The sequence below is a fragment of the Cuculus canorus genome, chromosome 15 (genome assembly GCF_017976375.1).
Source record: "Cuculus canorus isolate bCucCan1 chromosome 15, bCucCan1.pri, whole genome shotgun sequence".
Classification (NCBI taxonomy): Eukaryota; Metazoa; Chordata; class Aves; order Cuculiformes; family Cuculidae; genus Cuculus; species Cuculus canorus.
The window spans coordinates 7,740,552-7,766,969 of NC_071415.1; the positions used below are offsets into that span (position 1 = coordinate 7,740,552).

At 44.6% G+C, this 26,418-nt stretch overlaps 1 protein-coding gene across 2 annotated transcripts in view; it reads right to left on the reverse strand.

Annotated features, from left to right (window-relative positions):
* Window positions 1-24,627, reverse strand: part of RBBP6 (RB binding protein 6, ubiquitin ligase) — a 31,326-nt gene extending 6,699 nt beyond the window's left edge. The window contains exons 1-15 of one of the 2 annotated variants that reach the window (XM_054080215.1): window positions 23,981-24,627; window positions 18,465-18,564; window positions 15,759-15,795; window positions 11,008-11,052; window positions 8,566-8,654; window positions 8,353-8,449; window positions 7,320-7,459; window positions 6,245-6,417; window positions 5,410-5,513; window positions 4,612-4,973; window positions 3,657-3,747; window positions 3,501-3,579; window positions 2,907-2,964; window positions 1,481-1,843; window positions 1,023-1,124 (exon numbers count right to left, since the gene is read on the reverse strand). In XM_054080215.1, coding sequence (XP_053936190.1) covers window positions 1,023-1,124; window positions 1,481-1,843; window positions 2,907-2,964; window positions 3,501-3,579; window positions 3,657-3,747; window positions 4,612-4,973; window positions 5,410-5,513; window positions 6,245-6,417; window positions 7,320-7,459; window positions 8,353-8,449; window positions 8,566-8,654; window positions 11,008-11,052; window positions 15,759-15,795; window positions 18,465-18,564; window positions 23,981-24,146 — 2,006 coding nt within the window. In that variant the 5' untranslated portion in view covers window positions 24,147-24,627. The remainder of the gene's footprint in view (window positions 1-1,022; window positions 1,125-1,480; window positions 1,844-2,906; window positions 2,965-3,500; window positions 3,580-3,656; window positions 3,748-4,611; window positions 4,974-5,409; window positions 5,514-6,244; window positions 6,418-7,319; window positions 7,460-8,352; window positions 8,450-8,565; window positions 8,655-11,007; window positions 11,053-15,758; window positions 15,796-18,464; window positions 18,565-23,980) is intronic. The other variant, XM_054080216.1, reaches the window with a different exon arrangement.
* Window positions 24,628-26,418: the final 1,791 nt, after the last annotated feature.

Sequence of the window (26,418 nt, forward strand, 5' to 3'; positions counted from 1 at the left end):
AACACTACAGTGCGGTATCAAACAGCAAGAAAACACAATTTAGCCTCAAGACAGCAAAGCTCTATTTTAAACTGCCAGCTTAGCCTTTTTAGCTTCACTACTGATCTGGCAATCTCTACAGGATGCAAAACACTTGTACTGCAATCTTACATTCAGGACTGTTTAATCAACTCTTCCAGCCTGATATCCTAGCAGATTTTGCCCAAACCTTGAACCCAGCCTCGAACCAAGGCTGGTGACCGCATTTCAGGAAGAATCCTATCTAAAAACTTCTAACTGCAGCCTCCAGTGATACGACTCAACACCACTACTCTGGAAAAGACACTGCCAGCTTTACTACTAATTGAGAGCTACTCGGACTCCTGCCCAAGGGATCTTTTGTGGTAGAAAGCATCAGCTGCTTTGAGTATTTTCTCCACAAGATTTTCTTTGATTATTTCTTACAGAGCCATTTCATGTTAATCTGCACATGCTCATTAGCACCATTCTGCCGCTCAAAGCCCTTAATCAATTTACTATTTCCTTAAAATGAAGGCTGACCTTTTAATTGCTAAGGAAAATTTAACAATGTCAACAAAACACTAGCAAGAGCCACCAGTCTGCAGTCCAGATTATAATCTCGCTATGTATCCACACAAGACAAACAACAGAGGAAGTGAATTTCTCTCACGTCTCCTCCTCAGTGCTGCGAGGTATTGGTTACAATCAGAAGAGGGAGATGCAGAACATCCAGCACCTGCCTCTATCCCGGTTCCAGCCTCCTGCTGGCTCTCGGGAGGGGAAGGTGCCATTACAGACAAGCTTCAGCAGAGACGCCCGCTCCTTAATAACGGCTGCCAAACCCTAACTATCCATCAGCTGTCATCCCTGCCCTATTTGAGCTGGTAACCTAAGCACAGAACTCCTGTTCCTGCTAATCCCTGGAATCATCCAATCCATCTAACGATAGAGAGGTGGAGTGGAACTCCTCCTGATTCTTCTAGACAATCTGCTTCTCCGTTACGGACATGTAAAGCAGTTACCTGGAAAACGAACGCCTACGCTCCTTTTGAATCTTTTTATATTCCATCAATTCCTTAGCAAAATCATTTGTAAACTCATCAAGTTTGGACTTTTTCTTTTCCCTGTTAAAATAAGTTTGACCTTTATTACAATTATAGTTTGACCTTTATTACAAAAAGACATCAAGAAACAAAACATGGCCAATATGAGATAATGTATACTGCATGCAAATGTGAAAGGTGAACATCCTATTTAAGCAAAAACAGTTCAGAATTCCTACAAGTTTTAGGAAAGCTTTAGAATTACATTTGTCTTTGTTTAGTTTTGCACGTTTACCATCTGCAACGAAATGGCATATTGGGAAAAACACTACGTCATTTTTGCTTATGTCAGATGCACTTTAGTGTAACTGCAGTCCGATACGCTACCACAACACAAGAATGAACAACAACGCAGGGTCACTGAGCCAAATACTTACTCCTCTTTAAGTCTCCGCTGTTCTCGGTAAAACTCCTCCCTAGATAAGGGAGGAGCCTGTGTCGTTGGGATGGTATTTGAATGAGCCGCTGGTACTGCTGTTGGGACCCAAGCTGATGAGATGTTTGCAGGAGCTGGGGGGTATCCTGGAGGGGGGACAGCGTACCCAGCAGATGGAGGCTGGCCCGGTGGAAACTGAGGAGGAAACTGTGGTGGTGGCACCCCCGGTGGAAGAGGAAGTGCGTGGGGTGGTGGAGGGTACAAGGGAGGTGGAGGCACAGGCACAAAGACTGGTGCTGATGCTGGTAGTGATGGGGCCTGGCTCCTTTGGGAACGTTCACTATGCAGGCGTCCTCGATTTGAACTAAAGAAACCCAAAAACACGTGTCACTTTGTTACACTCCGCCCTGATTTTAAGGACGAAAGCCAACGAAGTGGGAACATGGAGCAAGCACTTCTTGTTCTCAAGTGTTTCTCTCCTTGCTTTCTGTTCATTTGAGACTACGCGCATTTCTTGATCCTCAAACTTGCCTTCCACATCCTCACCCCAACAGCTCCCTCTGTCTTCTCTCCTCATCCTCAGCTTCGCGACTGTGGGTGGGGGCTGCTCAGGTGTACAAGAAGCTCCCATCTCCCACGTGCCAAGTGCCCACCGCTCCTCTGCCCCTCCTCGATACCCTTCACACTGCAACACTTCTGACGTCAGAGCACTGCACAAACATTAACTCATCTTCTCTCCAACTTCTTTGAACTCCTCCCACAGACACTTCCTGTGTCTTTGACTCACGATGATGCATTTGGCCTGTTTTGGCCACTGAACTATTATTTTCTTGCTTACTGAACTTGAGATTTTAGACCATCTGTGGGATTGATCCTGTGTTTTATTTTTAACATTTTATAAACACAACATACCCTTACAATCCATCTCAAACAAAAGGGAAGCTAACTTGACGCTGTAATAATTCCAAATTGTCATAAAACAACAGTGCTGACTTTTCCAATAATTTGCTCAATCAGCACCAACTTGGTAGCTAACAAAAGAAATACAGAGGCTGATTTCTATGGGGAAATCTATTTCTCCAGTCCTATTCAGCTGGTAATCAAAAGGGTGGCTTTCCATCCCATCTTTTAATTATACTTAATTTTTATATGTAATTATGATTTCCTCAAAAAGTGTTCATTTTTCAGAGTCCTCTTTTCAATTAGGTACTGGAGTTTTATTTATAATAACATTACTGTCAGCACAGATCTCCTCCATCAAAGCTATTTCAAATTAAGCCATTTAAAAATTAATTACCGCTTGTATTCTCCGCAACTATCTGTGCATACTTCCTTTAGTATAAATCTGCTGTTGTATCAGTGATGTCTTATGGCCTGATTTAACTGGGTACAAGTATTAACGTATTGAATTTCTACAGAATACTTACAGTTCCCAGCCTGGTCTGCCTCCCAGTGAGCGAATTGCCCCGGCTCTCATTGGGTGACCTTTTGGAGTGGGGAAAAAGAGTAAGAAAAAGAACCCATTTAGTTTCATAGAATCATAGAAGGGCTTGGGTTGGAAGGGACCTCCAAGCCCATCCAGTTCAAACCCCCTGCCACGGGCAGGGACACCTCCCACTGGATCAGGTTGCTCCAAGCCCCATCCAGTCTGGCCTTGAATCCCTCCAGGGATGGGGCAGCTACGACTTCTCTGAGCAACCTGAGAAGCCCTCATCATGAACAATTTCTTGCTAATGTCTAATCTAAATCTTGCCGCTTCCAATTCAGAACTATTTCCCCTCATCCTATCACTACAGGTCCTTATAAAAAGCCCCTCTCCAACTTTCTTGTGGCCCTATTCAGGTACTGGGAAGCGGCTACGTGGCCTCCTCTGGACCCATTCCAACAGAAAGAATCCTTCTTATGTTGGGGATTCCAGAACTGGACACAGGACTCCAAGTGGAGTCTCACCAGAGCAGAGATATCTTCAGTTTCTCTGAAGATAACTTCTTAGAAAAAATTCTGGAGCTGCAGTCACTCACCAGTCGTGGGTATAGATTGTCCTTGAGGGCCCAGGAGACTCGGCAATGCTGGCTGTCTTAGGACAGGAACCTGATAGCCCTTGAGAAGAAACGCAAATGGTTAGAAAACAGAAAATAATACACAAGAATCATTGCGTATATTGAGACAAAATTTACCTTCTCTTCCAACAAGCTGCTGATAGACAGCGAGGCAGACTTGGTAATCTCAGCAGACATCAAAGCAGGAGGCAAAACAGTATCGGGATCACTACAACGAAAACCAGGGGATCTGTTACTCAAATATTGCTCCCAAAAACTATTTGAAATAACGTCCAAGGTGAGGTAATGCTGACTACCGTAAACAGAAAAAAACAATTAGAAATAATCTTCCCCAGATTCACAAACGTGAAGTTGGCTGACGCCAGATGAAGCACTGACAAGAGGTCACTTTGGCCTACACTGCCATTTAAAGAGGAAGCTGACAGGGAGAATACTGTGTCACACCATCGGCACGTGAAAAGACTAGAGCACATCTAACGACACACTGAACCTCAAGTTTGGAAGACACAAGAACTGAAATATATTAAATCTCCTTTCAGTGCAAGCTTGTAGGCTGCCAAAGAGGTTCTTGGGAACTGTGATCCTTCGAATTTACAGAATTTTAATGTTTATGATGCATTACTGTAGGAAAAAGTAACGTGAAAACACCTGTCAGTTTTACCTATAATCATGCTTTTACGCTGTTCATGGAAATTATTTCTTCAAGGCTAAAGGGAACTGAATGCACTCAAGGTCTGACAGAACAAAGCAGTTCCTTTAGGAACTTTAGGAATTGCCAGCCATCGAAAAATCAAAGGGTCTTGGGGAAAAAAAAGCCCTCTTTCAGGGTCATCCTGTCCTGAATGGCCAATAGGGGAACCAGCCAAGAAATACTTCTGAGAAAACTCCTACATGAGGCACCTTCTAACTTATCAAAATGTCCTTGTTCGAACCCAAACCCCTAGAACTTCCACAATTATCTGGAACTGGCACTAATGATACATAAACCACTGGCTGAGAAGCTCCAGAAGAACAGTCCAACTTAAGCAGTTTGTTGTCTTTTATATTCACACTGATTTACAGATTTACTCACCGAAAAGGTCCGTCTGGCTTTTCACGGAGAGACAGGGACATCGCTGGAGGGAGATCAGAGACAACAACAGAAGAAGGATTTACTGGCAGCCCAGCTGCCATAGGTGATTGACCAGGGCCCAGCGATGACAAAGCAGAACGAGAAGCCAGAGAAGCTAAGGGTATCATGAGTGGATCCTGCTGCCTGGAAATGGCTGGCCGGAGCAGAGGCTGCAGGTTGCGTGTTATTGTTTGTCTCATGAGGGGTGGTGGAGGTGGTGGCGGCGGTGGTGGTGGTGGCTGCTGCTGCTGTTGCTGTTGCTGCTGAACCTGCTTACGGAGTCTTTTTGTGTAGCCGGTTTCATTTTTGAAGTTGTTCACAGCCTACAAGCAGAGAAACATTTCCAGAAGGTAATACAAACCTCAGTAGATTTGCAAACAAAAGCGTCCACAGAGAAAAATTACTTGTGCATTCCTGCAAGTGCCATCAATCCTACAATAAATCAACACACAGATACACAAACATCACATTAAACACTGATATTGATGAATGCTAACCCAGAGTATCTGTATTTGAAGTACTTCGGTGTTAACACCTCATGTGAAAGCAAGGCAAGCACGTTAAACAAAAGTGTGACCTGAATTTGCCAGACTGTCTCTAAAGAGCTGTAAGCTTCTCTAACAACAGATAATGTATTTGAAAAGGAATTTAGCTTTATTCAATTTGGCCTTAAAGAGATGTAAATTAGCATTTTCTTCCCTTTCAGCTTCTCAAAAATAGACTTTTCTCACAGTTCTGACATAAAAGTCATCCTGTTACCTGGCGCAGGAATTTGTTGGCAATTAATGCATCGGGAGAAACATCTGTCTGATGACACGTGGGGCACGTATGTTCCTCAGATTCCAGTAATGCTGTTCTAATACCTGTGAAGGATTACAATCATCAAGAGTTTTAGCCACACCAAGGGAATTATCTGGGTTCTCATCAGTTATAAAAACATGCACGAGTGAGTGTTGCCTTGAACTGAGAGCATGAAGCTCTAAGTGTTCAACAGGGGAAAATACTTCCAGTATTCAGCAAACAATAATATGGTTTTGTCATTTCACAGCTGTAAGATTTGAAGATGCAGAGCAGGCTGTGTCTTGATGTTTCAACTATTCTCTCTTCCACTGTCTAGCACAGTGAGAAGCCAACAACGCCAAAGGTAATGAATAAAGCATGTTTCAAAAGATCATGAGTAGGTTTGAGTTCTGGAGGCTGTACCTAAGCTGCTGGTGGAGAAGAACGTGGATTAAGTGCCTCCCTATCCATTTACTGCAGACCACTGTAAACCCTCAGAGCTGGATATACAACTTTGTATGAGAGAAAGGGCAGCAGGCAAACCAAATGCATTCAAATCTAATGCTGTAATCACCTGCACAATTATGAACATCGTCCTTCCGCACCTAACCAGGATTTAACCAGATGTGGAAAGCGGGAGAGAAGCTTCCTGCCTCTTTTTTTCCCCTTTATACAAGGAAAAGTCCTTTCCCATTCAGGGTACACTTAAGGACTAAATAGACCTGGTAACAAAGCAATTCCCTCATCTCCAATTTCTGCTATCAGCAGCTGAGATTTGGTGTTTTGAATTAACTAATGCAGGACTAACACTTACATTCATCACAGTAACTGTTTCCACAGCACGGAATAACAACGGCATCGGTCATTATATCTTTACAAATGAGACACAACAACTCATCTGGAATAGGATCATCTTCTTCCGAGGAGGAGGATGGATCCTCTGGTAAAAAAGGAGGCTTTTCCTTCTTTCCTATAGCATAAGCTTCCCTAGAAGGAGCGTAGGGAAGGAAAAAGAAAAGTTAAAGATGGATAATGGGAATTTTTTCCAAGCTTAGGATTTTATCAAAGGAAGAAAATAGATGGAATTCTTTTCACTCCACATTAGCCTTTTGAAACAAAGGCAGTTGGCTTCAACTATTCTTCTATAGCCACAGCACTAGAAGACAGAGGGGGAAACAATCTTCCTTCTGCAGAACTCTCCCATTCACTGTATAAACTACGAAATAAGCTCAGACTAGAAAACGATTTTTTTTTGAAGCTAGAATTCAGATGAAATGAATCCCACCTCTCCTTCACCAGAGGATAAACATACATTGCAGACTCAGGACGAAGCGAGTCTGCAAGCAATTACAGCTATAAGTGAAAGAAGTCTATGTTACAGCTTCTACAAAAGGAGATCCAGGACAGAAAATCAGAAGCGCTACCAAGCGCATTTGAAAACAGCCACTGTTCTCAGCACACAGTAGCATTTTCTTAAGTTTAAAGCCACAGGAAACCTTCAGCCACTTCACACATGGAATTTGCTAAGTGTCAGAGGGGGAGAAAGTCTCAGCCCAACAACTACTAGTTTAATTTTGCAAGAAGCCTTTGAAACAAACAGAAGCGAAAGGAGCTTTCAAAGAGAGCGATTCCAGCTACAAACACTACCGACATGCTTTGCAGAAATACAGATTTTCAGCATACCGCGAGTTTAACCAGGTCCCAAGGGTGTGAACAACAGGCCCGCCCTATTTTGATGAGAAAGCATCACATTCCAGGCTAAGATATAACAACAGTACTTCCTCCCCCTAATTACAGACACGAGCCAGCGTGGTTGCACTGCCACTCAGACATCTGTGCACAGCTTCTCTCATTCAAGTTTTGGCCAGCCTGGTTAATTCTACACTTACGCATCAATAGTTGGTATTGCGTATTTTCCTGTGTTGGTCAGCATCGCACCCTTTGTATTGGGATCTTTCACCTCCATCATGAAACTCCTTGGAATTCCCGTGCTCTTTTTAATTCTGGGAACGGACTCAAAATTTTTGTCCTGTTAAGAAAGGTAGACAGATCTTGTCTTAAAACCCACACTTAGAATGAGATTTCAGTGATTGTTTTAAATAGAAAAAGCCTGTAATCCTCTCCTTCTACCTACCGTAAAGGTTACTTGACTAAAACACTTCTTTCCCTAAAGGAATACTGCCAGAATGTCCCAAGGCTTTTGAGTTTTGAACTCAATCGACTTTCTTTGGCTGCAGGTTCCCCAAGGGTGAAACATCCCTTAGGTCACCATGCACTCAGAACACAGACACAACCTGCCACAGCGCAGTTCAGAGTGAGAGTTCAGCTCAGCACACAGAATCACTCACTGGAGAACTACAGAATCATGGGATGATTTGGGTTGGAAGGGACCTCAAAGCCCATCCAGTTCCACATCCCTGCCATGGGCAGGGACACTTCCTACTGGGTCAGGGGGCTCAAAGGCCCATCCAGCCTGTTCTGGAACACCTCCAGGGAGGGGGAATCCCAGACACCATCCACAGATGAAGGCCAAGTTCATGCCTTGCACACATACATTCAGTGACTATTGTTCATTCACACTCAGATGTGTGCAATTAAACCACATAAACATTCAGCAGATGGGGTCAACAGAAACATTTCCTTCTTTTATGACATCCTAAAAACTGTGAACTATCATAAAAAAAGAGTTAAAAACAGAAAAAAAAATCCTTTTTTAATGCCTATGACCTAGAAAAAAGAAAGCTTTATTATTATTTCCACATTTCCCTTGAATTTGGAGGGCTTTGCCACACTGCAGCATAACCTCTGTATTTCAGCCCAAGAGAAACAACCCTTCATGCAAATATTAATGCATTCGTTACATAATCACTAATGTAAAAGCATTTAAAACTAAGCAATATGACCCATCTCCCACAATCTTACCCCATTTGTCGGGCAGTTCTTTATGTAGTGGCCAGGTTTGCCGCAACGAAAGCACGTGTACGATGGGGGAGGTGGACCCAAGGGTTTCTTCATGTAACTAAAGGGGTTTGGGGAAGAGAAGAAAGAGGTACACATGTGTCTCTCGTTAAAACAAACACCTCTACAAATTGTTCATCATCTTCAAAGAACAAATTTGATATGATCAACACTTACTTGACTGGATCATATTCATGGCCAGACTGTGTCATCATAGCTTTTATTTTATCCTCCTCGGAAGCATTGGCTTCAGCCAGATTGGCAGTCTGTTTAACAGGTAATTATTTGACACACACATTAGAAACACATTTAAGCCCACACAGCCAAAGACAACACCACTCATCCAATCCTGTAAAGAGCAGCACAGCGCTAGCAGCTGTTTTCATGCAACCTCAGCTTATATAAAACATATTTGACCTGAAGATGTTCTGGGGAGTCCTTACGCCATTACATGATGTTTATGTGCCTGTTCACCTACTTGAAAAGAGCATTCTTGGGCACTCAAAACCTTAGGCTCTGTTTGTACCTTGCAGAAAGACTTGTGTAACCAATCCAATTTTCTTCAAAGTGAGCTGAAGCTACGTGTAAAATAAAATAGAATATCCAGTACTTTTAAACTGTTAAGCTCCAGGAGAAACCCACTGCACATCGAACTGAGAAACAGGTAGGCAAGTATCACTATTTACATTTTGCAGCATTAAAAGGACACACAACTGAAGAGTTGGGGAAGATGTTTTTGCTTGCTGAAAAAGCAGTTTCTGTCAGAGCAGCATTAAAAGGAACCAAGTTTTTTACAATTTCTCAGCAACGAAAGATTCTTTTCAGTGGGTATTTGACCACCGTGTGTTGCAGGCAGTCCAAATCGCATGTTTCCCCCACGAATTTCTTCGTATCTAGTAATTTAACTACAGTCAGCAAAACCTTTGTTTTTTTCCAGTTGATTGTGTCCTTTTAACATGCAAAGTGCAACATAAACCTTACGCAGAACTAGATCTTCCAATTAGTGAAGCCAGCTGATTTTTTCAGGTAGCATTTGTTAAAAAGTTTAATTACACACTAGTCCAGATACAAGCAGGGTCTAAGGGAGTGACTGTAACTTATTCAGACCTTCAAGCACCTATCATTCAGATCAATCACCCGTGTTTTTGTTTTTATATGCATTCATTCACAAAAGCAACCAACTAGTTTCAACATTTTATTAAATGGTTGTTTCATATACACAGGTTTTTCTCAACAGTAACAGCATCCGGATTGACAGCTATAAAATAATTGCCAGTAACATTTACAGAAAGCTTTACAGATATTCGACTAATTTGTTTGAACCCAAACGGTTTACAGCGCACACCCAAACCCCGCAAAACATTAGTAGGAATAGACCAAAATTCAAATATGGCGTTTAATACATCAGAATAATAAACCAGAAAACTGTTAACACATTGCCTCCATGCTAAGCCATTTGGCACTGAAGAGGTCAGAGGACGTAACAGTTTTGAGCTGCTTTACGTTATCTTCCTGCATTTTCTGAAATAGTTAACCTTTCTCAAAAGCTGAATCGTGTACAACACTCACACAGCTTTTCACACCTTAGAGCAGAGCTTCACATGAGTTTACAGACCCGAGGATACGGTTAGGGACAGCACTAATGGAGACCAATGCCTTCCGGTGTCTGCCTTCCAAACTATTTTTTTCCCTTCCCCCCTCCCTCCAAGTGTACCCAATTTAATTTCTGCAGCGAGAGGGGGAAGGAGTTACCACTGGGGAGAGATTTCTCTTTCTCGGAAATGAACTCCAGGCTTAAATTCAGCAACTCCCCCTACCTACTCTTCATTGAGCCCTGCCTTCTCTGATCTTTGTCAGAATTTAGCATGCTAGCCCTCTACCTTGTCACGCAGTGCGATCACTAGTGCTTTCCCAGACAAAAGTACACATTGTTGAGCAAAAAAACGCAAGCAGTTCCACAGCAAAACATGGCATTACAACAGTTCCAGCAGGTCACATCTGCTACTGTGCCACACATACACATTGGTATATTCCTATGAACAATGAGGAACAGTTACACAATTTACAGTCTGCGTTCAAACAAATTAGGTTGTGGTGTCCACTACGTGTGCTACAAGTTATGAGGCTGTGCAGCATTCCAAGAATGGATCTAGAACTATAATGACTAGGAATTCAAAGAGCCATGCAATTGTCCATGGTACAGAAACGCTTCTAGTTTGGCTGTTCAAACCCCCCTGGAATGTCCGTAACTTACAGCCAATTAAATTCTTCTGTAAAAATTGTGTTAGTTTCCACTGCAAAATTAACGAAACGTATGAAAAACGGTAAACAGCTTCTGAAGGGCTTCTTCTTTGTGTCTTGAGGATGAGTAACACCGCAACATTATGTTGAGGCTGATAAGGTACTCCCCTTCTATCTTCCCAAACTGGGAACTACTCTTTACAGGATAGTATCAAAATATACACACAGTTTCAAGTGAAATAAATACTTTGAATTATTAAAAATTAAAGTTTTGATCAAATTACAACAGTTATCCAGCTATAGGTCACAGTATAAGACTTAAAAATAGGAAGCAAACACTTGTTTAAGTATTTGACAAGAATATATATATATATATACCTTAGTAAGCTGGGCCAGAGAAATAGATGCAGAAGAGTCATCAATCTGTTCACAAAAAATTAAACACATATTCAAGTTCTTCAATCAAAACATAGCAATAGTTAACCTCTACTGTAGTCTGAAAGTCTGCAATACACCCTCCTAATGTCACTGAAAGACACTTCCAGACTAGTGTAATTTGTATTGGTCCAAAACAAAGCCCAAACCCAGGACAGCTTAAGAGGGTGCCTGCGTGGTTAATGAGAAGAGACTGAAATAACCAAACCCACCCGACACCAACTTATTGCCTCAGAATATCTCAGGGAGGGAGCCTTCCCAAATTCTCAGAAGCTGAAGGGGGGAAAGGAAGCTGCCAATTTTCAGCTAAAAAGGATGTTAAACAAAAACATTTCAGTTTATTTGAGAAGGATACATCACTACAGGAACCTTATTTTCAGTGGGGTTTGTGAACTCATCAGTTAACAGCTCGTGATTTATAAACACACACGGTTATGCTTTTTTAAACTCAATAGCTGCCTGGGAGAATAAAGCGCAGGCACCTCAGCCCCAAAACAGGAGCTGTGCCTCGTCGGCAATAAGTTTCAAAATTTCCAAGTCGCCATACCCAAAACCCCAAATAAAAGCAGCAATCTAAACTATCAGCCATATAATGAAAGGAACCCACCACTCTTGTCTAGAAAAAATCAACTGCTGAAATGATTTAACTACAGGCGTTTATCATGATGGAACAGCTATCAAAACCGAGAAAACTGAACTCCTGTATTATACTAGCCTGCGCTATCCCAATCAGTTGGGTAAGTGTAAGAATTTAACACTTTCCTGGCTATTAGACCACAAACACCTTTCAACAGCAGCCCAGTACTAAATGAACAAAAGCAAGAAAGTGTAAAGCCTACTCTTGATGATGAAAACATGGATTCGGAGCTCAATCCTGTACGTTTTCCCTCCACTGTGACTGCACTCCTCCCTGCCAGCTACACCAGGACAGCTTGCCGGAATGTAGTCCTCGGGCCACAGGTTAGCGATGGGCTGCAGCATTCACAGAAAACTTGCACTGAAGGGCAGCTTTTCCACAAGTCACAAGGATAACTCCTATCGTGTTCCTTTTCCAGTATATGGAATTCTATCATGCCATAAGCAGCAGTTACGCTTGCACTAGAAACACATAATCATGGAGTCGCTGCTCATTGTGTCTTAGTCTGTTCAAAAACATAGCATAAAATTTCGCAACCTAAACGGAACAGCTCTCCTCAAGAGGCCACTAAATTGACTGGTAGAGAGATTAAAACCCTTCCTTAGACAAAGCTCCTGTCCTTCACTAGCTAATGTAGTGGAAGAGTTCAAGGGAGCAGTTTTAGCACACCTGGGGCAAAAAAACCAACTACTTGCAGAAGAAGATTCTTCACTCCAACTCATCATCCATTCTCTATTGTCTGTGTTTAGGGAAGCCCGCACAATATTTCTGTGCTACTAACTGAAAATCTGTGGCTAGAGAAGAACCCAGATCAGGAAAAAGACCCTCTCTCTTGCAAAGCTTACCAGAAGGTTCAACTTGCCCATCCCTGAAGGTGTTCAAGGCCAGGTTGGATGGGGTTTTGAGCAGCCTGATCCAGCGGAAACTTCTGAAGCTTCATGCTCCACGTGACACACTTATGTGTGGAAAACCAGGTCTGTGCTCTTTCAGGGTGCACAACCACCATAATTTTGTGGATTTTCAGAAGCAAACAAGAATTCAGGGAAGCTCTCTACTGGAGTCTGGCATTAAACAGTCCAGTACTGACCAATAACTGAAATCTAACAGCTAATAAACGCTTTGTTAGGTCTTGCATTATTTTAGGAAACAGTTGTTATATGGCCTGCAGGCACCAGTCCTGTTTCTTAAAGGAAGTGACAGCCTCCTTTCCACTGAAGAGTTATCAAAAGCAGCAAACAGAATTACTGCACCACTCCATACACCTGCCCAAAGGCCATCCCCCAATGATCCCCAGTCTTGGGTCTTTTTTCCTTTAAATTTCTACTGAAGAATCTCCTGCCAGTCTCTCCAATCAATCAGTCCAGTAGCAACAACTCCATGAAACATGTACACAACCCTAAAATAAGACTGTAGAAGAAATTAAAAGAACCAACCCCTAAACCCAGAATCAACAGGTGATGCATTAACTCCCATTCCACATATAAAACTGAACAGATGCTAACATAATATAAGCGGGAAAGGGAACAGAAAACAGGAGGAAGAGGCCGATCTCGCTGCTGGAGTGCTACATTGAAGTTATTGTGGCTTTCTAAGACCTGATAGCCTGGCTAAACTGAAAATGCATCCAGGAAGGATCACAGTTGTGCCTGATGGTGCTCAGACAAGAGGCCTGACTTGTCTGCCCTTCTGCAGCCTCTACAAACACCACTGAAAGATGGTGCAGGCAATGAACTGGTAACACTACAACAAGAGATTCGCTTCCTTGCCTTGGCTGTGGAAACAGCAGCACACATGCGCAAGTGTGGAATGATGGCTACCATAAGAGCAAGGTAATGGGGAGACAGAGAATAAACCTCTGTGCACTCTTAACTAATGTTAATTTTGCTGCTTTACTGTTCGCCAATAACTGGCAAGCTTGCCAGGGATTTTTCCTGCCACCCTACGATCCAGGTTCTGTTTTGAAATACAGAAATATATGTATATAATAAAACCCACAAACAAGCCCCCTCACACTTTAGGCCAAGCCCCCAGTTAGCTTTAAGAACAAAGCTCACAGTACCTCCAACACAAGAAACACCTGAGGCTGCAGAGCTGCTATAGTGAGAGGGTACTTGTCCAGAGAGGAGGAAGGCTGCAGCCCTCCCTATGGTACCCACAACCCAAATCAGGTATGGCCAGAGCGAGAAGGAGGGGAATGGTTTTACTCTGCCTTTTGTTCACGGTAACCATTTCTAACTATCACAAAGGCTTCCCTCCCACTCCAGGACTTTTCCTTCTCTGAGACATCTATGTTAGCTTATGGTAAGCTGCTGCTTAGCAATGCAGTACAGACATGCCAGGGAACACACGAGGCTAAAGAACGTTAACTTTATTTATGAACATGTGATTTGGGTTCATACACATGCTAGTAAACAAAAAGAAAAAGAACTGTTTTTCAAGAAATAAAAACCCAGCTGAATTAGATCAAACACTAGCAACGTGGTTTACAGGAATGCATTACATTAACTGCTAGGGTCACTGGGCCAGTTCAACTAACTCAGACTCACAATGAGAGGTATTCAGCTCCAGAAAGGAATTCCAATCAATCAGCAACAGAATTACGGATGCAGGTTTAGACTTAGTGGTTTAGACCTACACACAAAATGTGTTCAATTTAGAGTTGATTGTCTACCACCCCCCGAGAATCAGAGTCTGTATTCATCCCTGAACACGGCCCCATGGTTCATGAATTTCTAGATTCTGTTATCCTAAAGCTCCTCAAAGCTCAGAGCCAATGATCCAGGGTTAGTGTAATGCCTTGCACCAGCCTAGTGAAGAAAACGCAGTTATACTTAAAAAAAGATGAAAAACAAAAAACACCGAATAGCAATTTTGGTACCATAAGGGCTATTTTGAATTGCGCAGTTACACACAGCATTCGACCCGAGTGGCAAATCAAGATCTAGACCATAACCAGGCACATATTTCTGTGTGTCACTCATTTATATTCTAGCAGCAGAATGACAGTGTTTGCAAACCCGAAGGGAAACGCTGCCCCTTTTCCCAACGCCAATCCAAAGCGGTGGTAAACTAAAGACAGGCTCAGCCTTTGGGGGCAGATAAAGCAGCAGCCAACCCTGAAGTCACCCATGTCCAAAAATGCAGGCAGAAGTTACAAAAAAATGACATGGATCGTACCCACAAATGCAGCAGGCTCTGACCTTGTGCCAAAATTTGTATGCTGGGTTTTAGATACTTTAATTTGCAAACTATCAACTAAACTGCTTCATCAGATAAGGCAGACAGATCAAATGCAAACTTTAGAACACCACGTGTAGCAATGGTATTTAAATTCATGTCAACCTCTTAAAGACATTTATGTATCAGAGGGGCCCAAACAATATCACTTTAATTACACAGTGTTAGGGACAAACACCGAAGAATTTAAGGACACGAAGAAGAATCATTTGGCTGCACAGAACTGTCCTCAAACGTAGGGGAGATAGTGGTCTCAGTATTTGTTTGAACCCCCAAAGTAAGGAACAGCACCAAGTTTAACAATAACGGTTTCTCTGGTTTTTGACAACATTTTCAAAAACCATAAGGCAAAAAAAGTATTTAAAACCAAAAGCTAAGTGATACAATGTGAAAATGGCAAAAAATACACTCCAAACAATTTTTATTGCAAGAAACAAAAAGCACACAACAACCTATACAAACATACAGATTACTGGCTATAGACAGACAGATGGCACCGTGTCCGGCTGTGCATACCTCGAACCTACGTGATCTGAAAGCGATCGTACATTGTCTGTACAACACAGAGTCATACAGGGGATATTCTAGCAGATTCAATATGAAATACAACACGTTACTATGCACAAATACCAATATTCACATCAGAACTGTGCATTACTCAGTTTTTACTGTGCTGAATCAAATACATTGTATTTACAACATACGCTATGTTTTACTGGAAAATATATTAAGTTAAGGTTTGGCAAATTAATAAAAGGCTACATTGTTTAGCATTAAGTGCAGTGTGTAGAAAAAAGTGTGAGATTGTGTTTTTACATACTGCTTTTGATGTTCCACTCACTGGCTCAGTTCGACTTCTAGAAGAAGAAATAAAGGTGATTAGAATTTAAAATCAAGCACTTGTACCCAACATACAGCAGCGAAAACAGATTATAAACCCAAGCAGCAAAACATTATGTTCTGATAGTCTATGAATAGGGAAATTTATTCGTACAGAAACTGTTCTCTCTTGGTGCACTGACTGCAACTGGAAAAAAAACCCCAAACATCACATTTCCGCTTTGTCACAAACACTCAGATACAGAACACAACACTGCAAGAGGAAGCCCCCAGGTATTTTCTCTCTGCTATGTATCAAAAATACGAACTCTGTACCAAAATTTTGTGTTCTTAAACAATCAACCATCAAAATATAAAGGTTGCTTTACCCAACCTGTACAACCCTCCTACTACAAATAGCTACCAGGTACTTTAGTTTCCGACAAGAGCGATGGTGTAGAAACTTCAAAGTGCAAGTCTACTTCAGTGAAAAACCTCGGTCATCTACCAAAGAAACACCAAAATGGCAAGCACAGAGCCTGTAGAACAGTGGTTCTTTGTGGGAGCCCAAGTACCGTGACCAGGTATCTACTGCACTGAGCCACGAGAGTGTCAAATACTGAGCATGTTACATATGCTATATTGACTAAAAATAGTAGTAGAAATGTCACCTGAGAGCAGTTTCTAGGATTTTGTGCGATTTAGGAGTCCTGTGACAAAAAAAAAGGTCTTAATTGCCAGAATTTGCTTTAGATAATCTTGAAAATGCTACAATATTTTAGGAAGTATGCATTACATTTGAAAACTTGCTGAGATTCCACATACTCATGGATCTGTATCTGCATGCTACTCATCATGAACCAGACATGCAACCATTGATGTAGTTAAACAGTTCAGGCACCACCCAGGTGCCCCATAAGAACAGGCTATTCCAAGGCTGCTGTGGAATTCAGGTACAAATAGGCTTGTGCGCCTTGCCAATGCTATAAAGGCACCAAGCTCGCACTCATAGCCACATGCCTCCTGAAGGCAAGGAAGTACCACGACACCACTTAAGAGTGCCACGCAATGGCTTCTTCACCCCCTCAGCCTGAAGAACGTACTGCAAGGCAGGGAACACATTTCTGAAGGACTCTGTCATTAGAGCTCTCATTCAGAATTCCCCAGCATTAGCCCCTCTACCAACTGTTCTCGCGGCACTTCCAGCAAGAGGAACACAAAGCTGATCTGCCCGGTTCATTTTTAACCTCAGAAGAGCAGTGCTGTCCTTTCTGTACCCCCCCCCCCCCCCCCCCCGAGTCCCCAGGGCATTCCTGTGAGCTTTGATGCTGCAGTATCAATCCCCTCATTTAAGGGCAGCACTAGAGAACCAGGAGAAGTGACATCCAAACAGAAGATGTGCTGACATGACAGCACTACGCATACACATTTAAATTAACCCCTAAACAAAGCCATGTTCATAAGCACAATGCTACAGCATTCAGAATTATGGGGCAGTGTGTGAAAGCACTGCAGCAACTACTGAAGGAACGGGCCCAATGTTTACACACAGAGCTAAGTAAGTTCCAGTTTTGGCTTGAATATGCTTCATGGGTACCAAGATGCTGCTGTACTGTTTGTTCCAGAAATGCTGTAACTCATCAGTACACTTTATTTTTTGAAAAACAACATGAGAAAGACATGGCAAAACCACAGGCTAACAATATCTCCTAACTGTGGTGGAGAGGCATGTCTAAGGCAGCTGGAAAACAGGACCATTCCAGCAATGCCAGTGTAGCAAATACAGAACCAGTCTATACAAATACATAAATGCCAGCAATAACCCTATAGCCAGGACTGCACTTGGATATCTCTTATTTTGATCAATACATCTAACTCTGTCCTCCGTAGATCTTTGGAATGAAGATTTAGAACGTGGAGAACAGACACGTTCTAGATTTAGAACGTGGAGAACAGCTTAGGGTAAAACCGGACTGAGAAAGATCACCAGAAACATTTGGTAATGTGCTCTACTGCTTACTCAGTTTCAAGTTCAGAAACTGTTAGCTCTTCCTTCATCCTGCTGGCACAAATGGCAATACACTTAAGAAAGTATTTCTTTTTCTCTTGTCTTAAACTGATGTTGCCTTTAGGAAACTCAGAGGACTTGCTTAGAACGGAGCTTCCTGTCTGCACGGTTTGCCAGCTGGCGACCCTTGCTCCTTTCTCTCTAGGCAGTACAGAAATCCCCAGCATTGGGGTGCAGGAATACCTGCCACATCCCACCCCAAAGGCAAGAAACAGGCAAACACTGAGAATCAGGCTCTTCTGAGAGGGGAGCGAATGACAAGGTCACACTACAATGCCCTCTGTCTGTACTGCAAACACAATAAAAGCAAACACAAATTATAACGAATCTCTCCACGGACAGGAAGCAGGATCCGTAGTCTGGGTCTCGGAACAACCAACCCAAGAACAAACCCAGGAGAATCATCTCAAAAGTTACTACTGCTGGAGTTTTGCACCTCCTTTCCCAGCAGGCCTAAAAACCTAAGTCAAACCTAACCCTGTTTCACAATAGAAACATTAAAACCTACCCCTTGTCAACTAAAACTGACAATAGCTTCACAAGAAAGGGAATCTGAATGCCTCTGTAAACCAGTACCCACAACAAAAATTACCACAGGGAAACCCCTCAAAATGAAACCAATGCTTTAGGGATACTTACATAACATAAGTTTTGCTGGTAGCTTTAACTCCTCCAATAGGGATTCTTCTAACAATTACTGAAGAATTCTTCGGAATCAGAGCAGTATCATCCGTGTATTCTGAAAACACCACCAATATAGAAAAAAATCAGTCAAGTCATAGGAAGATATATTAATATGCAACTATATAGCACTGTGGAGACTCCTTGTACAGATATAAAAAGCTAAACTGTACGGGTAACATTGGACTTTTATTGTCCAAACAAACCAATGGCACATTGCCAGAAATCCTCAGGTTTGATAATCAAACACAAGCAAAAATATCCTTTGATTTTTTTTTTGAAACAGTTTGAATTCCAACACAAAAACGGTCTCATAGACCACGGAAGAACAATCTGCCAGAGCTTCATTTGCGTTTTCTTCTGTTGATCTACGGAACCAACAGATCTTTGGAGAACAAATCGCCTCACCTGCACAAGCCAGACTTGCCCCACATCAGAACAGGCCCTGGGCCAAAGCATGAGCATCCTGTGCCACAGCTCCACAGCTGTGAGCTAAGCCCGATTCACCCATGCTGCCAGTGCTCAGGGCTGGCAGAACACAGAAGAGAGCCTGCCACCTCAGTCAAGTTCTTGGAGCTTGATCTGTCAACCACCACACTGTTCAGCTGCTCAGGACTTTACACTGAAACGGAAATGGAACTGGCAGCACTAAAATTGGTATCGCAGAGATCTGGGGGATTGTTACTGAGGTTGCTTTCACAAGCAGGGCAGAACTGACTCAAACTGAAGGGGCATCTCCCCCCCTAAGCTCATCATCTCTTTCAAATTCACCAAAGGGATGTGAACTCTTTTGATTTGCTTTTTGTAGAGACTCAAACAAAATTACTGATGCGGACAGCCTTTAAAAATCATTAGGGAACAGTGTGTGTCTGAAGCTCCCCACGCTTTGCAGTGGCTCACCCCACATTAGGCTTCTGAAGAGGAGGAAAGCTTTCCAACCTTTTGCATAAGGCCCAAACAAAGAAACCAACTACCTGAGACACTTGGACTGAGTAAGCTTAAAACACAAAGCTGTCTCCAGGAGAATGAGTTTTATGTTGACTTGCACAAGCTGGATACAACTGAATATTTTAAAGCTTTATCAGCAGCTGTTCCCTGTGATCTGCCTACAGTTTGAAATATTAAAAACCTTTACCTTCGCAGATGCTGTCTATCTAGTGAAGTTCCGTCAGGGAGTTTTGCTCACTGACCACACACAAAACTGGAATATTTAACTGGAATATTTTTAGTTTTAATAACTGCATGTATGATTAGTTTTAATGTCACATATATGATCTGAACAAGTTACTGATAAAAGGCCCTATTCTCTTTATGTCTCACTCTAATCCACTAGTTTGAGCCTGACCGCACTGCAAAGCATGGCTTGGAGCAGTATCTGGACAAGTTGCTTCATCCAGATAACAGACAGAAGCTTATCAGAACAGATGCCATCAGAAGCCAAGCCTACATGCAAGATGACAAAGGGAAGTCTTTACTAGGCTTAGATGCCTCACTAACCAGCTATCCTGCTACTGGGGAAGGATCTGCAGAGCAGGAGATTACAATGACTGAATGACCCAGACTGTCTCTCCCAGAAGACAGGCTAACTCCCAAGGACACATTTTCTTCCTGGCACTTCAAAAGATGCTTTCTCATTATGTGACTTTTAACTGTTCTGATCAACACCACTCGCACACTTTGTGACAAATCACTGGTGTGGCTGGTACTGAAAGTGCTGCCTGGAAACACACTGAGTAACAGACTGGGCTGCTACTTCGGGATTTTCAGCTTCCACCAGCATCAGTATCAATGATCTCATCTACAACAAGCATGTCATCATTTCTTGAGTGAGATGGTTCAGTAGGCCAAACGCTCATGGAACTGTCACTGGCATCATTATTATACAGTACTGCACTCCCAAAGAGTGCTCTATGCTGCTCTGAAAGGAGGAGTCAATCAAATCCAACACGCTCACAATCATTAATCTGATCACACAGACTGCCTGATGCCTTCGTGCCTTACTGACACGGCTTGCCATTCTAGCATGACTGGGAAAGGCAACATGGAAATGAGCCAAAGGGAGAAGAACCCAGCTGGGAGTACAGCCCCCGAGGTCCCAAGCCTGCCAGTGATGAAGTCAAAGACTCCAAGACAGCATGTACTACCAAGGGCTTTTGAGCAGGTATGTGGCTTGCCCTCAGCTCAGCCAGGGAAACAAGGAACTCCATAGGCTTTCCGACAGCTCTGCATAACAATGCTGTTGCGAGCCCACCAATATACCCTGAGGTGAAACCAATGTAACCCCCACACTGGCCGCTACAACACAAACCGGCAGAGTGAGGGGTAAGGTTTAAAAGCTGCTGAGATGCCTTCTCTGACACGCTGAGTTTGCACAGCATTGGAGACATTCCAGCAGATAGATAAGTCATCAGCTGGGAGGCCAAGGGATTTCATTCAGAGTTACCGTGCGTTTGTTCTGCAGGCATTGCACCCTGGCATCAGAAACAGTCAAGTGCCCCCTGCAATGCTGAACCACACTAAGCCCTGAGTTCAAGAGACAGGCTTGTAAGAGCAACATTCTCCTTTAATGCTATGACCAGTTCAGAGCAATACTCTCACGTTTATAGTTTTGCATTTAGCCAGACACGCAGAACAGCACGTTCTCCCAGTGCTGTGTCAGACTGCCACAGGGCAGGAATGAGCACTCAAACCCAAGTTCTGGAGTTTGCAGCTCTGCAACTGTGCTGTGAGAACCCTTATTATAAAAGGCAGGTCTAGAAATTTAGACCAGTTCAAAAGGAGGCAAATTTAAATCTTGAGTACAGGTTTTTTGAAGGGAATTTTGCCTCCACAGAACATGCCCCTATAGCAAGCAGGGAAAAAGACACCCCCGCCCCTTTTAAAACATGTCCCAACTATCCATTTTGCCTTCTCAGCATCTTAAAGAGTCTGTCATATAATTTTTTTCCCCACTGATATTTAAAATCCAGTTTACTTTCAGCTTGTATTAGCATTGCTTCCATTAGCAGATTTCCATCAGGAAAAGTGACAGTTACTGCTGTAAAAGATAGACAAGTCTGACCAAGCAGGCCATCGTCCATCCCTCAAGCTTCCCTTTGTGCTTCCCAAGATCATTTTAACATCCAGCCTGGCCTCCAGCCCAGACAGTTAGAAAGCTCCATACTTTACATCCCCAGATAAGGAATCCAAACACTCTGCTTGGGCAGAATATCCTGGTCTAGAGTTTTCTTTTATCTTTGGAAGGTGAGTTTAAGCATCTACATCCAATTAATAAGCACTAAAATTCATGGTTATGCATAGAAACCAACAATCTGACAGATCTATATACACACTGAAATGTCTTTTCCAGCTTTCCCCTGAAAACCACTGAGGCATTTCTGTGTTTTCACATGGCGAACATTCTTAGGAAACTTCAGTAGGCATCTGTGTCACTCATATTAATTTAATATTTTATAATCCTTTTACAAAGGTGCAAGTGCAGCACAACCGACCTAGAGGAGAATCCTGGCCCTGTTTAACAAGGGTGATGCTCTTTAAAGTATAAAAGTTTCCTTCTTTAATCTCCCCCTTAGGCAACACCACATTTAAGTGGATGAAGAAAATACCTTTTCTTCCCTGGATTCTGATTATGCATGAAAACAAAGCAACACACTTGATAAAACTGGTGTCACATACATCTGACTGACACTTTATGGGGTAACGTGTTCGTGAGCATCATTTTGCCTTCTAAAAACTTCACTTTCTGCTCCTCACCGATACACCAGAATCCATGTACCTGGCCTACTCCAGAACATTTTTCCCTTCGGAGACAACAATCCGGCTCCCTTGCAGTTTACTGCCCATTAACATCCCGGTTTCAAGGCTCTGGTTCACACAGACCCCGCCACCAGAGCAATGACGTCAACCAGCTGGCCACTCTGCCTGGCAGCATTAAAGCTGAAAGTACAGCAGCAACTGCGGATAAAACTCAAGGACCCTTCCACAGCAAAGCAGATTAAACATTTTTCCAAAGCTTTTGACAGTTTGATTCAATACTACTAGAAAAATCCAAAACTTCTGAAATGTCTCTGCCTGTGTGGAACCCTAAGCCCTGGACACGATGTTATTAAGCTCTTCCCAGACACCATCCTGAAAACACTCTGAATGCCTGCAAATAAACAGCAAGCTCTCTCCAACCACTTTAAAGGCAAGGGCTGGCGTTACAGTTACCGCAGCGCGCACACTCTGCTGAAGTTTTAATACATGAAACAGGAAGTGGAAAACACACTTCAAAGAGAAGGCTGGTGTGTGTGTCACAGAATCACATGGAGAAAAAAATGTTTGAAGAATGAAAACACTGTACAACTCTTTTTTTATTTCTGGAAAGTCACATCCCAAAGTCTTTAATCACATGCAAACTTATTAAGACAGCAGATTGTACCACACTAAGCAACATGAAACTGTTATCATCAGTGGGAACCAAGCACTATTTACTAGATTTAAAAGCATTCGACTTCTTAGGTATATTCACCATTAACCTGCCACAAAACTTCAGTGTTGCCCTGTTAACACACAGGACCAACGAAAAGAAAAAGGTTAGAAGTGAACGATGCTCAACAGCAGGGGAATGACAATCTTCTGTGTGGAAAATAAGTTACATTGACAAGAAATTCCAAAGTATCATTTTGATACTGGGAACACCCACACGCAAGGTAGCTTTAATGGGTCTGCAGGTAATACAACTCTGATACACTCTAAATACAAAATGCTGCTGGGGAGTGATTTCTGCAATGGGCACAAAACCAGTTTTGCAATAGGGTAAAAGAAGTTGAATACAATAAAGTCACAAAACCCACTTTTTTTCCTTATATCTGTTCTGTTTCACCACTTTCAGCTTTCTCTACCAGATTCCCAAGAAATTCAGCAAGTTTGTTATAAGAAATAATGCCACATTTCTTTATCATTTTACTAGAAGAATTCCAGGAGGGTCAAACTTTAGCACACATTGTGCACTGCACATCAACCATAGTCTGTGCTACGAGGACAGGCTGAAGGAACTGCGGTTCTTCAGCCTGAAGAAGAGAACGCTGCTCTAGAAGAAACCATAGAGTACAGAGAGGGGCTCCAGGAAAGCTGGGGAGGCGCTCTTGATTAGGGAGTGCAGGGATAGGACGAGATGGAACGGTTTTAAGTTGAAAGAGGTTTAAGGTCAAGTTTTAAGAAGAAATAATTTTATGTGAAGGTGTGGAGGTCCTGGCCCAGGTTGCCCAGAGCAGTAGTGGCTGCCCCATCCCTGGAGGTGTTCAAGGCCAGGCTGGATGGGACTTGGAAGCAACCGGATCCTGTGGGATGTGGCTGGATCCAGGCAGGTGGAACTGGATGGGCTTTGGGGTCCCTTCCAACCCAAACCATTCAGTGATTCGGGCACTGCAGCCAGAGCTCCGCACCTTCCCCCCGCCCCACCCCGTGCCGAGCCGCCTCCCGGCCCCCCGCACCTTCTTTGGTCTGCGCGTTGGTGATCTGCAGGTCGCAGTCAGCCGCCTTCAGCTTCTCGCGGCCCATGATCTGGCGCTTCAGGTCGCACAGCGAGATGTGGAGCCCGTCGAACGTGACCGTGTCATAGTTGAGCTTCGACGAGAACTTGTAATGCACGCACGACATGGCCGGGCCCGGGCGGGGCCGACCCCGCGGCGCCCGGGGACGCGGCCTCGGCGCGGGGCAGGCCCGGGCGACGCAAGGGAAGCCCGAAGGCCGCTCGGAGGCGGCGGGGAGGCGCTCGGCGGCGGTGGGGAAGCGCTCGGAGGCGCGGGCGGCGCGGGGGAGGCGCGGACGGCGCGGGGAAGGGCCCGCGGGCGCTGAGGAAGCGCCGGGAAGGCCCGCGCGGCGCTCAGAGGCGGCGGCGCTGCGCCATGGCCAGGCCGCGCCGAGGCCTCAGGGCTCCACGGCCGCAAGGCCCCGGCCCCGGCCTTCACCGAGCGAGCTGGGCCGCGGCAGGCGCTGCCGGTCACGGCTCGGCCCCGGCTCGGCCCCGCGCGGTGCAGGCCCCGCCGCTCGCGATGGCGACTCGGCCCGAGGGGTTTCCCGGCCGCCAACCGCACGGGCCGCGCGCACGCGTAGCGCCCGCGTCACGTGACAAGGTGCCCGGCACAAAGCGCCTCGCGTCACGTGGGAGCGGCCGCCTCGCCCCTCCCCTCCTCCTCCCCCCGCGACACAGCGGCCCCTGGCGGCGAGGCGGCACCGCGCACTCCCCGAGCTGTCACGGGTCGTGCCGCGCCGCGTCCTTTCCCCCCTGGCTGCCACTACCCCGTGTCCTGTCCCCTCCCAGGCTGTCACCCCCAGGTCCTCTCCCCCCAGGGTGTCACTGCCCTGTATCCTGTCCCCCCCTGGCTGCCACCACCCCGTATCCCGTCTCCCCCGGGCTGTCTCCCCATGGGCTGTCACCCTGGGCTGTCACCCCAGGCTGTCATTGCCCATGTCCTGTCCCACCCAGGCTGTCTCCCCCGGGCTGTCCCCCCCGTGTCCTGTCCCCATCGAGCTGTCCTGTGTCCTGTCCCTTCCAGGCTGCTACCACCCTGGGTCCTGCCCCTCCCCGGGCTATCCTCCTGGGCTATCACTGCCCAAGTCATGTCACGCTGGGCTCTCACCCCAGGCTGTCATTGCCCCATGTCCTGTCCCCCCCAGGCTGTCCCCCCCAAGCTGCCACCACCCTGTGTCCTGTCCCCCCATGTCCTGTCCTGCTGGGCTGTCCCCCTGGGCTTCCACCCCCATGCTATCATACCATGTGCATTTCTCTCTGAATCCTCATTTTCCCTTTCCCAATTATTTGCCCACTAATACACCACAGAAAATTAAATTATGCAATTAGTATTAGTCACCGTCTTATGGATTTCATATTTTTATTAATGCCATGCTTAAACTGTTTGAAGTTCTATACCAGTTGTACATTACATTTGTCAGTAAACAGTTTCAAACTTGCAAAGCACAATCTTTCACTTTGAAAATATTTATTGCTGATCATAGAATCATAGAACAGTTTGGTTTGGAAGGGACCTTAAAGATCATCTAGTTCCAAACCCCTGCCATGGGCAGGGACACCTCCCACTGGATCAGGCTGCCCAACGCCCCATCCAACCTGGCCTGGAACACCTCCAGGGATGGGGCAGCCACAGCTTCCCTGGGCAACCTGTGCCAGTGTCTCACCACTCTCATGGTGAAGAAAATCTTCCTAATGTCCAGTCTAAATCTGCCCCTCTCTGGTTTATACCCGTTCCCCCTCGTCCTATCCCCACAAGCCTTTATGAATAGCCCCTCTCCAGCTTTCCTGTAGCCCCTTCAGGTACTGAAGGTCACTATAAGATCTCCTCTGAGCCTTCTTTTCTCCAGGCTGAACAACTCCAACTCTCTCAGCCTGTCCTCGGATGGGAGGTGCTCCAGCTGCAGCTCATATCCCCGCAGTGGCCGATGGCTCTGTGCCTCCCAGCTCCCCGCAGCCCTGCCCACGGATCGTCGGGCTCCTGCACCCAGCAGAACCTGCTCACGTGCTCCCCGCAGCATCCCAGCCAAAGTGGACTGACGTGGTGACGGCCGGAGCTGGGACCAAGTGAGCTAACACTGACCGACAACAGCAGGATCAGCAATGCTCTCATGAGCAGATGAGAAGCAGGATCAGAGGAATAACCTCTGGTGGGAGGGTGGTGGAATCAGTTAAAGACAATAATCTGGGCAGTAGCCACCAGCTGCATCCAGAGAAGGACGTGGGGCCGGATCCTGACTGCCCAGGAATGGTGCTGTATCCTTACCGAGACACATTCCTCTTAGAGAACAGGTCTGACACCTGTGAAACGCTGTTTACCACACTCCACAGAAGCGCTCACGTCACAGCAAACCCTGTGTTGCAGCACATGAGGAAGAATTCTCTGTTGCCCAAGTTTGT